General features: G+C 64.2%; 1 protein-coding gene across 1 annotated transcript in view; it reads left to right on the top strand.

The window, feature by feature from the left end:
* Nucleotides 1–12504, top strand: part of FXYD6 (FXYD domain containing ion transport regulator 6) — an 18917-nt gene extending 6413 nt beyond the window's left edge. Inside the window, exons 2-8 of the mRNA XM_026057985.1 lie at nt 9190–9252; nt 9527–9565; nt 9700–9774; nt 9914–9950; nt 10208–10257; nt 10385–10427; nt 10839–12504. Coding sequence (XP_025913770.1) covers nt 9195–9252; nt 9527–9565; nt 9700–9774; nt 9914–9950; nt 10208–10257; nt 10385–10413 — 288 coding nt within the window. The 5' untranslated portion in view covers nt 9190–9194 and the 3' untranslated portion in view covers nt 10414–10427; nt 10839–12504. The remainder of the gene's footprint in view (nt 1–9189; nt 9253–9526; nt 9566–9699; nt 9775–9913; nt 9951–10207; nt 10258–10384; nt 10428–10838) is intronic.
* The last annotated feature ends 146 nt before the right edge of the window (nt 12505–12650 follow it).

The following is a 12650-nucleotide window of genomic DNA, read 5'->3' on the forward strand; positions in this document are numbered from 1 at the left end:
CCGCGCCGCCTCGGGGGCATCCGGCGCCTCCGCGGAGCCCGGCTGCAGGATGCCCGCGGCGCCCGGCTCTCGGGGAATAGCCAGGGCGTCGGGCACCGGCGTGCCCGKCTCCAGGATGCCCAGGTGCCCGTGCCCGGGGTGCCCAGCTCTTGGCTGTCCGGCTCCAGGATACTCGGGATGCCTGAACCCAGGGTGCCCGGCTCTTGGGTGCCTGCCTCCAGGATGCTCAGGGTGCCTGGTCCCAGGATACCCGGCCCCGGTGGTCCGTCCCGCTGGGGCGTGGCGAGGCCTGACGATGCTGGAGCCCAGCTCTGCCAGGGAGGCTGCTCGGGCGCAGCCTCGCCCCTGGCTCTGCGGGTCCAGTGCCCTGGGGCATCACCCCGCTCCTGGGGTGCCCGCATCCCCGGCAGTGACAGCTGCCATGGCAACGCCRGGTACCATGGTTTCCCCTCTTCCTGCCGTTGCCTGGATACGAGCCCCTGTGCTGGGGGGAAAGGATGCTCCGACTGCCCAGCGGTTCCCCTCTGGAGACCACCGCGGCGGCCCAGGGACAGACCTGCGAGCTGTGGGTAGAGCTCAGGCGAGCCTCGGCCTCCCCGGCTGATCCCCAGGCTGCAGCGTGTGTCGATTTCAAAGAAAGGGGAGGTAATTGCGCTATCAAAATATTTGGCAAAATTGTAACTTCTGTTGCTAAATATTTTGGTAACACCGTGGCAGTATATAAACGATCAAGCACTTTCTCCTGGAAAGGCATATGAGAGTGGAGGAAGAGCATGTCTCCCTGGGTGTATAATTAATGCTTCTGAAGAAATGGATATCTGAATCCATGTGGAGGAACTCAAATCTTGCAGGAATATTTCTGTGGGAGGGGAAGTGACAGGTGGTTTGTGTGGATATGAATAAGCTTTGCAGCATGAAAGAGCCGCCCCTCAAGAAACACTGCATGTGGATTAAGACTTGCCGAGGTGCCCTGTACTGTTTTCACAAGCCCGTGGTGCTCCGAGGTGCTGATGAGTCATGTCTCCGTGCAGGATTTGTAGTCCCACCGAGTGGTTTCATTCCCGGGTTGCAATGGGGATAACTCCAGGGAGTTCCTTCCCCGGCACCGGCAGAAGCATAGTGAGATCGGAGGCAGCTTGAAGTGGAGGGATAAGGAACGTGCAAGAGAAAGCTGCCAGTGTAAAGTGTAGCTAAGACGCTGCGAAGCCAGACCACCTGTTACAACTTTCACTTGGGCCTGCGGGGAAATACCCCCCAGGACCTGCGAGATGCGGGGYGGGCTGCGTCTTCCTCCTGTGTTTCGTACTTGTATTTAATCTTGCCTCGTTCCTTGGTGCTTACCCGCTCGGGCAAAGCATCGCAGAGAGTCATGATTTTGCCAGGAGTTTCAGCTCCTGCATTGAGGATAACTCCCCAGTGAAACAAGCTGGAAGCCTTCGACTTCACCATCCGCCTGCGTTTGCCACCGGGATGGTTCCCCATTCGCAGGCTGCCGAGGGGYGGCCGGCGGCGGCAGCGGCGGTCGCGCAGCCCCCTCGCCGGAGCGAGGACAAAGCCCTGCGTGCGGCGGGCGCGCGGAGCCGCCCTGCGGGGTGGGCGTGCGGGCTGCTCCGCGTGTGCAATCACAGCCGTGCCGGTGGGAGGCACGGCTGCCGGGGGGGCACTTCTGTTTGCCTTGTGTTCGGTGGTGCTTAGAGCCGACGTTCAAAGCAAACCGGAGCGGATCACCCTGGAGCAAATGTCTGTTCGTTGATGCTCTGCTGATTATGGAAGTGTTGTAGTAGTGCAGGAGACACGGAGGCTTGAAATAACGCTGTTATTTCAGTGCTTTCTGGTGATTTGGACTTCTCTCACCGCCTGGACCTGCCAGGTAACGTTTTCTCTGCTTTTGACTTACCTGTTTGGTTCTCGTTGTGTTGATGCCTGAGTGCTGCGCTGGCAGACCCGGCGGCACCCCACTCGGCGAGCTGAGCCCAGGGCTTGGGCGATTGGCAGCACGGAAGGGGAGAGCTGGGTGTGGCAGGYGGATTTGGCAGTTCAGGCAGGTGCATTTGCAGTATTTTGGCTTTCGGGTCCTGACTGTCTGTTGCACAAATGAGGAGACACCAAGAGCGGCAGAGCTGGCGCTTCCTACAAGGAGGCTGCGTTGTTTCTTGCCTTGCCCCGAGCCGAGGCRGGGGTTACCGCTGCCTTCCCCGAGGCAGGCGCTGCCAGGTCCCCACCTCGGCTGCCATCGGCTCAGCAATGATTGCGCTGGAGATTTACCTCGAATAAAGGGCTAGCGGAGCTGGTTTGTGCCTGCCACTTCTTATCTGGGGAAACGTGCCTCATCGTGGTGGGCTGAGGACTGTGGGTGAGCCAGATACCGCCGTGCTGATTTGGCTAACGCTCCTCCTTGTGTTAGGGCACAACTGCCTGGGGCTGGCAGAAACCCTGCAGGAGACGAGCGCAGTGCTGTGCTGCGGGAAAGCATGGAGCTCGGGGTGCAGAGCCGTGTCCTGGCTGTGTTCAGTGAGTCGGTGCGATTGCATGTTCCTGAGCGYGACGACCTGCTCGGGGCTGGCCTGTGTGGTGTCTGGCTGCGAGTCCGGCTCAGCAGAAGCCAGGCTGGAGCCTGGGTCCCCGGGGCTCCTGCAAGCCTTGGGTTTCCTTTGAATATCCCCCCTCAATTAGGGAAATACCCCAAACCCGCAAGGGACAATTTGATCTTAGTAAAATCTGTCTTGTGCCTTCTGCCTGGTCAGCCTTGGAATCAGCTCCAAATTTGGGAAGTGCCGTCCATTTTAGAATGATGAGGGCTGGAAATCTCTCCTTCTTCCTCGTTTGGGAACAAGAGGCACAACAACAGGCACATTAATAGCCCGATTGATGCTGACGTGAAATGGCAGAAGAGCATGTCTACGCCTAGCTGGAAATGTCCATTCACACGTGCACACGCTTAAATGCTCCAGGCAACTGAGCAGTGCAGTCACGGTCTTGGGGGCTTTGCACAGAAAGTGGAGATTTTAACTAGGTCTGATCTTCAGGAGATGCCCCGAGGACCCTGTGGGAGGAGGAGGCTGCGCAGCGCTGTGCCGCGATGGCTGAGACTCGACAGGGCTGAGCTGTGCAGAACAAAGGAAAGGAAAAGGGTGGTCGGGATTCGGGACACTACGAAGCGACCCGCCTTGTTCTGCACGACCTTCCCCGCCACGGAGAGCTGGTCAGCGAGCAGCAGGGACCGGGTCGGTCTGCCCGAACCCCCCTGCCCTCCCCCTCTATCCCGTGCGCGCCCCCCCCCCAACCTAAGGGCGTGCAGAGCTGCGGGGAGGGATTGTCAAGAGAGAGGAGAGGGATCTCGGARGTGCTTGCCGGGGAGGCAGGCGGTGGCCGCGGGCTCGGAGCGGGCGCAGCGGGGTCAGCTACCCAGCCAGCTCCGGGGTGCGGGTGCCTCCCAGCTCCGGCTGCTCCTGCCCCGAGCAGAGCTTGAGGGTGGCCCTGAGCCGGGGTTGCGGGGTCCCCCCAGCACGCGCCGTTCCCAGCATTCCCGCGGCTCCGTTGCCATGGCGATGGTAGTGGGGACAATAATATTTTATTTAAAACTGGTGAGTGGGTGTCACGCTTTACTCGCTCGTCAGCGGGCCAAGGGGAGAGGGGAGAGCGCTGCTCACTGCTGCCCCGCTTCCTGTGCGTCTCTGCCTCTCGCTGTACCACGGCCGGTCTTGCTGTTTTAACAGGAAAAAAACATGTTTTGCTTCGGGTCACATGCAGAGCACGCCGCGCTCCCCGTTCAGCGTGCTTTGTGCGAGCGCCTTCTGGCTCCGCTGGCTGATTGCAAACTCGCTCTCGCTGGCGGGGAGAAAATGGAGAAGTTTCTTCTTGGGCGTGCAGGGCCCGCGAGGAGGGCGCTGCGGACCCGCCGCTGGGGGCAGGGAGCTCGTCCCTCGCTGTGCAGCTGCTGTTTTTCTGCCGTCTTTGTGCAAAGGCGCAGCTGGCAACGCTGCTGAATAGGGGGCAGTGAGCAACGGCTTCGTTTTGTCAGGAGGCGCAAGCAGGGAAAATGGCAAACCTTTTGCAATGTTTGCTCTTCTCACTTTATTTCAGCTTCGCAAAAAGTGGGTGGGCCAGCTTAACACAACCCAGCAAACCTGTAACACTTCGCAAAGCATATGCTTCCTTGGAGGAGAGCTGGGCTCATTTGCACTCCAGCATGCTGCATTTGTTTTTCTAGCAGGGACACTGCCAATCCTGATGGTTAGCTTGTGCGGAGAGGAGTTTCAACATGCAACAGTGTGCAAATTTCAAGACTCAAGTCAGAAAAAACAAAGAACATATGTGCGGTGTGTGCTTGTCCTGAGGAAAAGCTAAACTCTGCTGGCACTAAACCTCAGAAAGCAAAAACCGAGCAGGGGGCTGGAAGCAGCTTCTCCGAGTAGCCCGGCCCCAGGCTGGTCCCCGGCGCTGGCCGGCTGCGGGAGGGCGAGCTGGTGATATTTCCCCAGGGGCCGCAAGGAGCTGCTGTGGCTGGAGGCTCTGCTGGCTCCCGCCGCTGCTCCCGTCCCCGGGCCGCTGCAGAGAGGCCGGGCAGGAGCTCGCTGTGAGCCTGGGCCACTGCGCCCGCGTGCACACCCACCTCGGTGCCTTTTCTGCGGCGCACCTCCATGCATGCCCTGTCTTCTGCCAAAGCTCCCGTGCTGGGGGGGAAGGTCTGTGCGTGCCTGGAAATGCAGCCGTGATGTGTAACGGGACCCAAGAGCTGGCGAGCGCTCCCCTGAGCTCAGGCTTTGCTGTGGCAGGTTTGTGCAGCTTTGATGCATCTGTCTCAGGGCAGCGAGTCGCTCAAATGGGCAATGACCCCACCAGAAATGTGTGTCTTGTTTCTGGCTGGGATTTGTCTAGCTCTCCGGCTCCCTGCCATGGCACCTTGCCATTTCTGCATCAGCAGGGAGCCTCCTGGAGCACACGGGAGCACAGAGCCAGCTTGGAGGGCAGGTGGCACCAGGACAGTGAGCAGAGCAATCGGAAAATGTGCAGGAAAACCATTTGGAGCCATTTGTTGCTTCCCAGGGGGCCTGGAGGGCCAACAGGCTGCTGCCTGCCATAGGTGCCGGAGATGCAGGCACTGACCTGTTCTCCCCCACGGCATCTCTGACCCCGGCCCTGCGGGATGGGGAGCCTGGAGCAGGAGCGCTCAGCTCTCTCTCTCCCTCCACAGTGCCAAGAAAGGTGAAAAGCAGCAGCTCAGGTGTGAATGAAAGCRCCCCAAAATAGAAAATGTGTAGGCTGATCATGGCCAATGGGTGACTTGGCCTGAGACCGGAGGTGCAGGGTGCTGGAGGAGAAACGCTGTCCTGGTCCACCCGTTGTGGTTCATCTGCGCGCGGTGCCGGCTGCCCCGCTGGCTGCCCCCTCAGCCGCTTGCACAGGGAGGATCCCGGACTCGGCTGGAAGCTGCCAAATTAAAACCTGTCCTGGTCTGAGTGCAGGAAGAGTTATCCTGCGAAAGCAGGTGCTTCAGGCAGCGCTTGAGGCCGTGCACGGCGCGGGCGAGCCAGGTCCTGCAGCCCGGCCCGCGCGCCGGCGGGGGAGCTGGGGGTGCCTGCCCGCGCTGCCCTGCACGAGGTGGCTCAGCAYGGGGCAGCGGCCGTCGCCTGGTGAGTAACACCAAATTCCCCAAATTCAGGGGATATTATTCAGCTGTCTGCTACAAAAGTAGTCAAACAGTGGAAAAAAAACCCCGATGAATCATCTGTTCAACAAATAAAGTTGTCATTAATGGACGTACAAGATTAGATTGATACCATTCATCTAGCAGAGGCATGTGCTATRTCGTACCTACATGTGCACATACAACACCCATTTCGGGTAACGGCACTGATTTTAAGCTGGCGACATAGGCAGTAAATAAATAAAGGACAGAAGAAAATGTGCAACTAAAAGTTACTGTATCACCAGCTGTTGGGTTCTTTGTACATGTTTCTAAAACCTGGTAATTAGCAGAATTACGTGCCTTGGCGAACGAGGGGGCCGGTCTGGGCGCAGGGAGCCGGCGGCACAGTGCCACGGTGCGCAGCGGCCTGGCAGCGCAGCCCCGCGCTCCACAATGCCAGCGCCAGCTGCAGCGACGGGAAATTAAACCCTCCACTGTTCAGATAAAACACATTCACTTCCAAATGACACGACGTGGAAGGGGAGGGAAGGACACGAATTATCATGGGATGCAACTTGTTATGATGAATAAAGGGGGTGCTGGGAACACGTTCCCTGCGCTCACGGGCCAAGCGCGATGCTGGAGGCTGCTTCTTCCGCAAGCAGCGCTGGAGGTGGGTTCATGCCCCGTGGGAACAGCAAGCTGCCCCGAGGCTGCCGGATGGGCTCCTGGGAGCAGCCTGTGTCCCCTGTCCCYGCTCCCCCCAACACACTCGTACTGCCAAAAGCACAGAGAGCCAAAGCCCGTGGGACAGGGCTGGAGGCCACGTGGGCTTGGCAGCACCTTCYTCCCCCTTGGCATCACCACGGTGCTCCAGGCAAGCCCAGCGTGAGCCCAGCTATGTGGATGGAGCGATGACTTTTCCCTTGGAGGAGAGCTTGCTGCTGGGGATAACTTGCTGCCTAGCAGYGTCGTGCGGCCTCTGAACCAACACACGCACCGGCGGCAGCCGTGCCATTGCGTTACCCATACCTCCATCGCCTCTGCTTTTCTCTCCGTGGTTTCCTCTTTGCTCCGCTGCTCCCCGTGCTCACGAGGAGCCAGCCGAGGGGGCAGCCTCTGGCTTCCGGAAAACGAAACCCGTGGAGCCAGGCTCCCCTTTTGCATGAGTCTGCCCGCCTCAGCCCGGCCCCGTGGCAGACGTGCCCGGCTGCGCTTTCTGTGCACGCTCAGTGGTTTGCGGTAGCCTCGGTGCATCCCCTTTCAGCCCCCCGAGAGCTTGGGCTGTCCCTCCAGAGTGGGGACAGTGGTGACAGCGAGTGACGGGAGCCAGCGCAGCTGCCGGGGGCGAGCTGGTGCTGAAGGTAGCGCTGGCGACCGGCCGCGGAGCGAGCAGCCGGGCCGGGGCCCCGCTGAGCCCCCTCTGTGCGTGCTGCTCCTGAGCACCTCGCTGCGAGGGACGAGGGGCTGCGGGAGCGCCGGGGCAGGTGGGCACCCTGGCCCCGAGGAGGGGCACTGCCGGAGCTGGCCCGGGGCGCTGGGCTGCAGCTGAGCTCTGAGCCTGGGACAGAGATTCGGTCTGAATCCGGCCAGGCTCCAGAGGGGCTGAATAGCTCAACGCCGGGATCTGCAGCCGCCAGCTCACTGAATTGCTGCTCCGTCGCGGGCCCCTTTCTTATCTGCACTGATCGAGTGCAGCAGCGGCGGCAGCTCGCTCTCGCTCGGAGCTGGCTCTCAGGGCTGTGCAGAGCTGCCAGGAACCCCCTGCTCGCTTCCTCGGGGCTGCGCTCTGCACCACGTATGGCCACGGCACCCCGCGGCTGGCGGCCCCGGGGGTGATGCTGGCCGGGGACCTGCACCCGGGACGGGCCCTGCCGTGGGGCCCGGCGCTGCCACGGAGGAGCAGGGTGCTGCGCTGCGGCGAGCTCTGCTCCGGCACCCGCGGCTCCGCGCAGGGCTGCACCCCGCTTGGCTCGGGGAGCCCCGTGCCAGCCGAGCCGGGCTGCAGCGGTTGGGCATGCATGGCGAAGGCTCGCCGGTGGGGACCTTTCCCCAAACCCCTCTGAGCCCCCCGGCTGCCCCCACCTGGGCCGGCGCTGCCTGGGGCACTTCTCTTCCCGCTTTGCACCCGCTGAGTGGGCCTGGGTGCCCCCCGACTCCCAGGCTTGTCTCTGAGAAACAAAAGAGCAGTAAATCCGTGYGGTCGGTGCACTCAGCAACTGCCTGGCAGCAGCAAAACAGATACACGGGCAGAGCCCTCCCTGTGCACGAGCGAGTGCGCTGCAGGCCGTCAGGTGGGCAGCACGCACCTACCTCTGCCCTCGCGGGAGGCGCCGGCGGCACCGCTGTGAAGCCCTCTCCTCCTGCGGAGAGGGGTCCTTCCGCACGCGCCTGCTGGCYGGCCACCGCGAAGGGGCAGCCGGAGTGTCTCTGTGCCCGACGGCAGGGGAGGAGAGCTGCCGTTCCCGGCCTGCGCGCGTGCCCGCCGGAGGAGATGAAAGGACGCTCGTGCCAGCCTTGCTGGGCTCGGCACGAGTTAATGGGTAAYGCGCACGCTGCCAGGGCCCTCCCTGTGCAGGGCAGTGGTGACCGGTGCCGGCTGGCCCTGCAGCACAGCAGCACGGTCGTCATCCCAACGGGCACCTCCATGGGGTCGTCCCAGTGGCGTCATCCCAATAGGTACATCCCAGTAGGTACATCCCAATGGGTGCATCCCAATAGGGTCATCCCAATGAGTGCATCAGCGGGGTTGTCCCAATGGGTCCCAATGGTGCATCTGTGCCATTAGGATGAGTTGCCCGAGGGGCTGGGCACGCTGCGATCGGCACCCGGCCGCGCTGCTGCGAGCGGGGGCTCTGCACCTCATGTGCAGATGACAGCGGACCCTTGCCACAGCGTATCAATGCTCGGGCACTTGCTCGGCTGTGACATGGAGCCGAGCACTATTCACGGTCTCTCCTTGCTGCTGCAGGTGAGTGCGGTGAGCCCAGGGTGAGCAAGTGTGGCTGTGGCCTCGCTGCACCAGCACCCACAGGAGCTGGAGGCACCGCTGCAGCCCCGTGAGACAGAGCAGGCGTTGCGGTACCATCCAGCCAGGGCCAGGGCCAGGGCCAGAGGCGCTTGGTAAAGGAATGTAATTGCTATGTTAATTGGAACGAATTAAAGCATGCTGTGGGTGAAGGACACAGTACTGACCTTCATGGCGAGATCACGGCCCTTGTGCGGGTCCCACAGTGCGTGGTGCAACCGAGAGACTGGCCTGAGGCCTTGCATCTGCGTGCTCAGACCCCTCCTGGCACCTCCTTCGCCCCGCAGAGCCGCCGCGTCCCGGACCCGCCGGGGCCCAGCTGCGGCCCCAGGTCTCCCTGCCGCAGCCCCGGGTGCCTGGTGCTCTGCCCGCCCGTGCCGGGGCCCGGGATGGCTCAGCCGGTCCTGGCCGGGCTCCTTCTCCCGCCCAGGGGTGCCAGGGCTGTGCTGCCCCGCGCAGCCAGGGCTGGTGCCCCRTCCTCCTCCTGCCGCCCCTCACCCGGCGCTGAACCCCGCTTCTCCCCTCTCCGCAGCGGCCATGGAAGCGGTGCTGATCTTCCTGTGCTCCCTGCTGGTGCCGGCGGCTCTGGCGGACGGTACGTGCCCACGCTTCCCGCGCCGAGGAGGAGGAAGGGGCACAGCGAAAGGCTGCTGGGGCCGCCGAGGCTGGTTCCCTGCCTGGTCAGAGGGAGCTGGAGTGGGGCAGGGGGCAGCGGGACCCCCGGGGCAATGGGAGGCAGTGGGGCAGCAGGGAGAGCTGTGCCCCGGCTGCTGCCAGCGGCAGGGCTCTGCTGGGAAACTGGGGGGCGCGCTCAGCCCTGTGCGGTCCCGCTGTGCCCGGCTCATGCCAGCTTGTCTCCTCTTTTCCAGCGGCCACCCAGGAGAAGGAGAAAGATCCCTTTAACTATGGTGAGCATTGCTGTGGGTGCGCGTGGGGACGCGTGAGCCGGGGGCACGTGCGTGGGTGTGCAGCAGGGAGCAAAAGGCRCTCCCCCCTTCCCCGCGGCCGGGCAGAAACGAGCCTCCGTGTCTTCTCCCCCTAGACTACCAGAGCCTGAGGATYGGGGGGCTGGTGTTCGCCGTGATCCTGTTCACTGTTGGCATTCTCCTTATACTCAGTGAGTCGGGGGCTGGCTGGGCGCTGGGCACGGGGTCGGGCCGGGGCGGTGAGCCCGCTCCCGCCGGTGGCCATGGGCAGGGAGGGCTACGGCTCATTCCCGCTTTGGCCACGCTCACGGTTTCTCCCTCCTCTTGCAGGCCGGAGGTGCAGGTGCAGTTTTAACCAGAAGCCCAGGTGAGTGTGGGGAACATCTCCCCTGGAGGGTCTCTCTGGCCAGCGCCCGGCTCCTCCCGGGATCCCTCCCACGGATGAACCTTCCCGCGGGCGGAATAGGCGTGAGCATCCCTCTTGGGTGCCCGGCCCCTGAAGCAGAGGGACGCGCGTGCCGCAGAGCTCCCGGGCGGAGAAGCGGCGGTGCACCCTCCCGGGGGAGCCGTGGCGGGGCCGGGGCGCGCGGCCCAGCCGCTCTCACCGTGCGCCTCCTCYTGCAGGGCTCCGGGGGACGAGGAGGCTCAGGCTGAGAACTTGATCACCTCCAACGGTAAGGTCTGCCCGCCCGCCCGCGGCGTGCGAGTGCTGCCCTGCCCTCGCGGGGCTCCCGGCTGCCCAGCGAGCACGAGGCCGGGCGGGCGGCGAGCCCTGCAACCGCTCTGYCTTTCCCCTTGCAGCAACGGGAGCGCAGAAAGCCGAGAACTGAGCACCAGCCGCGCGGTGAGTGGYGGGGCTGCTGCAGACCGGTGCGGGCCGGCGCGCGCGGGCTTGCGCCGTCACGGCCACCAGAGCCTGGGGAGGGCGGGCAGGGGGGCTGGGGGGCAGGAGCCCCGGCGGGGCCCCACGGGGAGCAGCCTGCATGGCCGGGGCCGCTCTGCGTGGCGGCGGGGTGCAGGGCTCGGTGCTGGCAGGGAAATGCACACCACGGAGAGGCCCTGGCCCTCCTGGCTCTGCAAACCCAGGCAGCACAGCCGGCTGAAGGAAACATCTGGCTGCATCTGGCCTTGCTTTGCATTTCCTTTCCTCCGGCTGTTAGTGCTCCGATGCCCTTGCCTGGCAGCTGGTGGCCCCGGCGAGGGACGGGGCGCTGCTCCYGCGCCCAGCCTGACTCGCAGCCCTTTCCCCACGCAGACCCGGAGACCCAAGGACGGATGCTCGGACTGCCGATGCCAGCGGCCTGCAAGGAAGCTGAAACCGCAGCAACAGGCCCCTCCGAGGAGATGCAAAGATGCTGTGTCTGTGTTCCCCTCTGTACTTCAAYACCACTTCTCTGTTTACCACCTGACTCAACTCCACTCACCGCCCTCTCTGCCTCCAGTAACGTGTGATGTTAGTGTAAGATGACCATTACCTCTAGGGCTAGTTGTTGCTGATGTTGTAATAGTGACTCTCTCCTCCTCACCTATCTCGTGCTGTGAGTGTGACGGGCTGTGCGCGAGCGACAGGCGGTGCCCTCGGGGCTCTCCCGCGGCCGCCGTCCCGGGGCACGGCGCTGCCRGGCAGCCCTTCCCCTTCAGCTCCCCTCGCCTGGCTGCGATCGGCCGTGTCCCCCCAATAGGCACCTGCCGAGGCTCCGTTAAGGGGCCGAGCTGCCGCGTGGCCCTCGGGGAGGCAGCAGCAGCCTGCCCCCGCGGTGCTTGCAAAGCGCCGTGTGCGTGCATGGTGCTGCATGCCTTGCAGTYGCCCCCGGCTCGGCGTGGGCCGTGCCAGCTGTGCCCGCTGCAGCCGTGTTTCGGGCCGCGCGCTGTAGCTGCAGCACGGCGTGCAAGGACGGGAAGGGAGCCGGCGCCAGGCCTGGCCCCGGAGCCCCGCTGCCTGTCGCCGTTTCAGCAATAATCCTCCTGCACCCACCCAGCGCTAGCCCGGGGGCGGCCGCAGTCGGCGGGGAAATCCCACGGCTTGCCTTTCCTCCGTGCTGGGCTAGGGCCTCCAAGCACAGCCCCTTCCGCGCGCTCTCGGCACACCCCGTTTGTGTCCCTGGCTAAAAGCAAGCCGTCAGCGTGGGATGCTGTTCGGAACGTGCAAAAACGCCTGGTGGCGGAGAAGCCTGTGAGATCGCCGGCACGGCGACACTGCGAAGGCGGGCGGCTGCGGCGGCAGCCCCGCCAACCAGCACGAGGCAGCTCCGCGCCGCGCGCCCGCGAGAGCGGGGAGGTTAAGGGCGCTCAGCCCCCGAGGGCTAAGCGGAGGCAGGAAGCGGCGCGCGGGCCCCCTCCGTGCTCGCCTGCGGCGGGGAAGGGCAGMGGCGCAGCGGCAGCGCTGCCCCGGTGGTCCGGCCCCGCAGCCTTGTCGCCGGCGTGCCGCCAGCCCCGGGGCGGCTGCCCCCTCCTCCCCGCGCGGGGCCGAGCGATACAGCCCGAGGCCCGCGAAGGGGTTCAGACCCTCCGGGGAGGTTTCGGGAGGGGGTTCGGCTTTCTCGCCTCCCGCTCGGTCCCGTCTGTGCGGGGCGCCCCCGGTCCCTCCTTGCCCCCGCCGCAGCAGAGCGCCCGCCGCCTCCTGCGCCGGAGCGGGCGCAGGCTGGGGCCAGGCAGCCCCTCGCCGCCCAGCCCCTGCGTGTAGCTGTGTGCCTGTCCCGCCGTCGGTGTTGGAGTGACCGTGGTGTCCGTAGTGTGCCGTCAGTGTTAACACGAAACAAAGAAAACCGTGTGGTGTCCAGAAATGGCAAAACCTTGCCTCTTGTAAAATAAACCCAAGCTGTTGTCTTTCCTTTTAACTAGGCAGGTGTGCTGCTGTGGTGCGGGACGGTGTGCTCCGTGTCGTGGTCTGAGCGGGCAACGGGAATAAAATATCGTTTCTAGCGGTGTCTGGCTGCGCAGTCCGTGGGGGGCTGCGGGTTTCCGAGGGGAAGGGGCCGGGGCCGCCCGGGAAAGCCAGGGAGCGGGGGCCGGCAGACCCGCGCCGCGCGGCCCCCCCCGAGCACGCCGCCTCCGGCAGCAGGCTGCA

This window comes from Apteryx rowi, unplaced genomic scaffold (assembly GCF_003343035.1).
Source record: "Apteryx rowi isolate R43461 unplaced genomic scaffold, aptRow1 scaffold_141, whole genome shotgun sequence".
Classification (NCBI taxonomy): domain Eukaryota; kingdom Metazoa; phylum Chordata; class Aves; order Apterygiformes; family Apterygidae; genus Apteryx; species Apteryx rowi.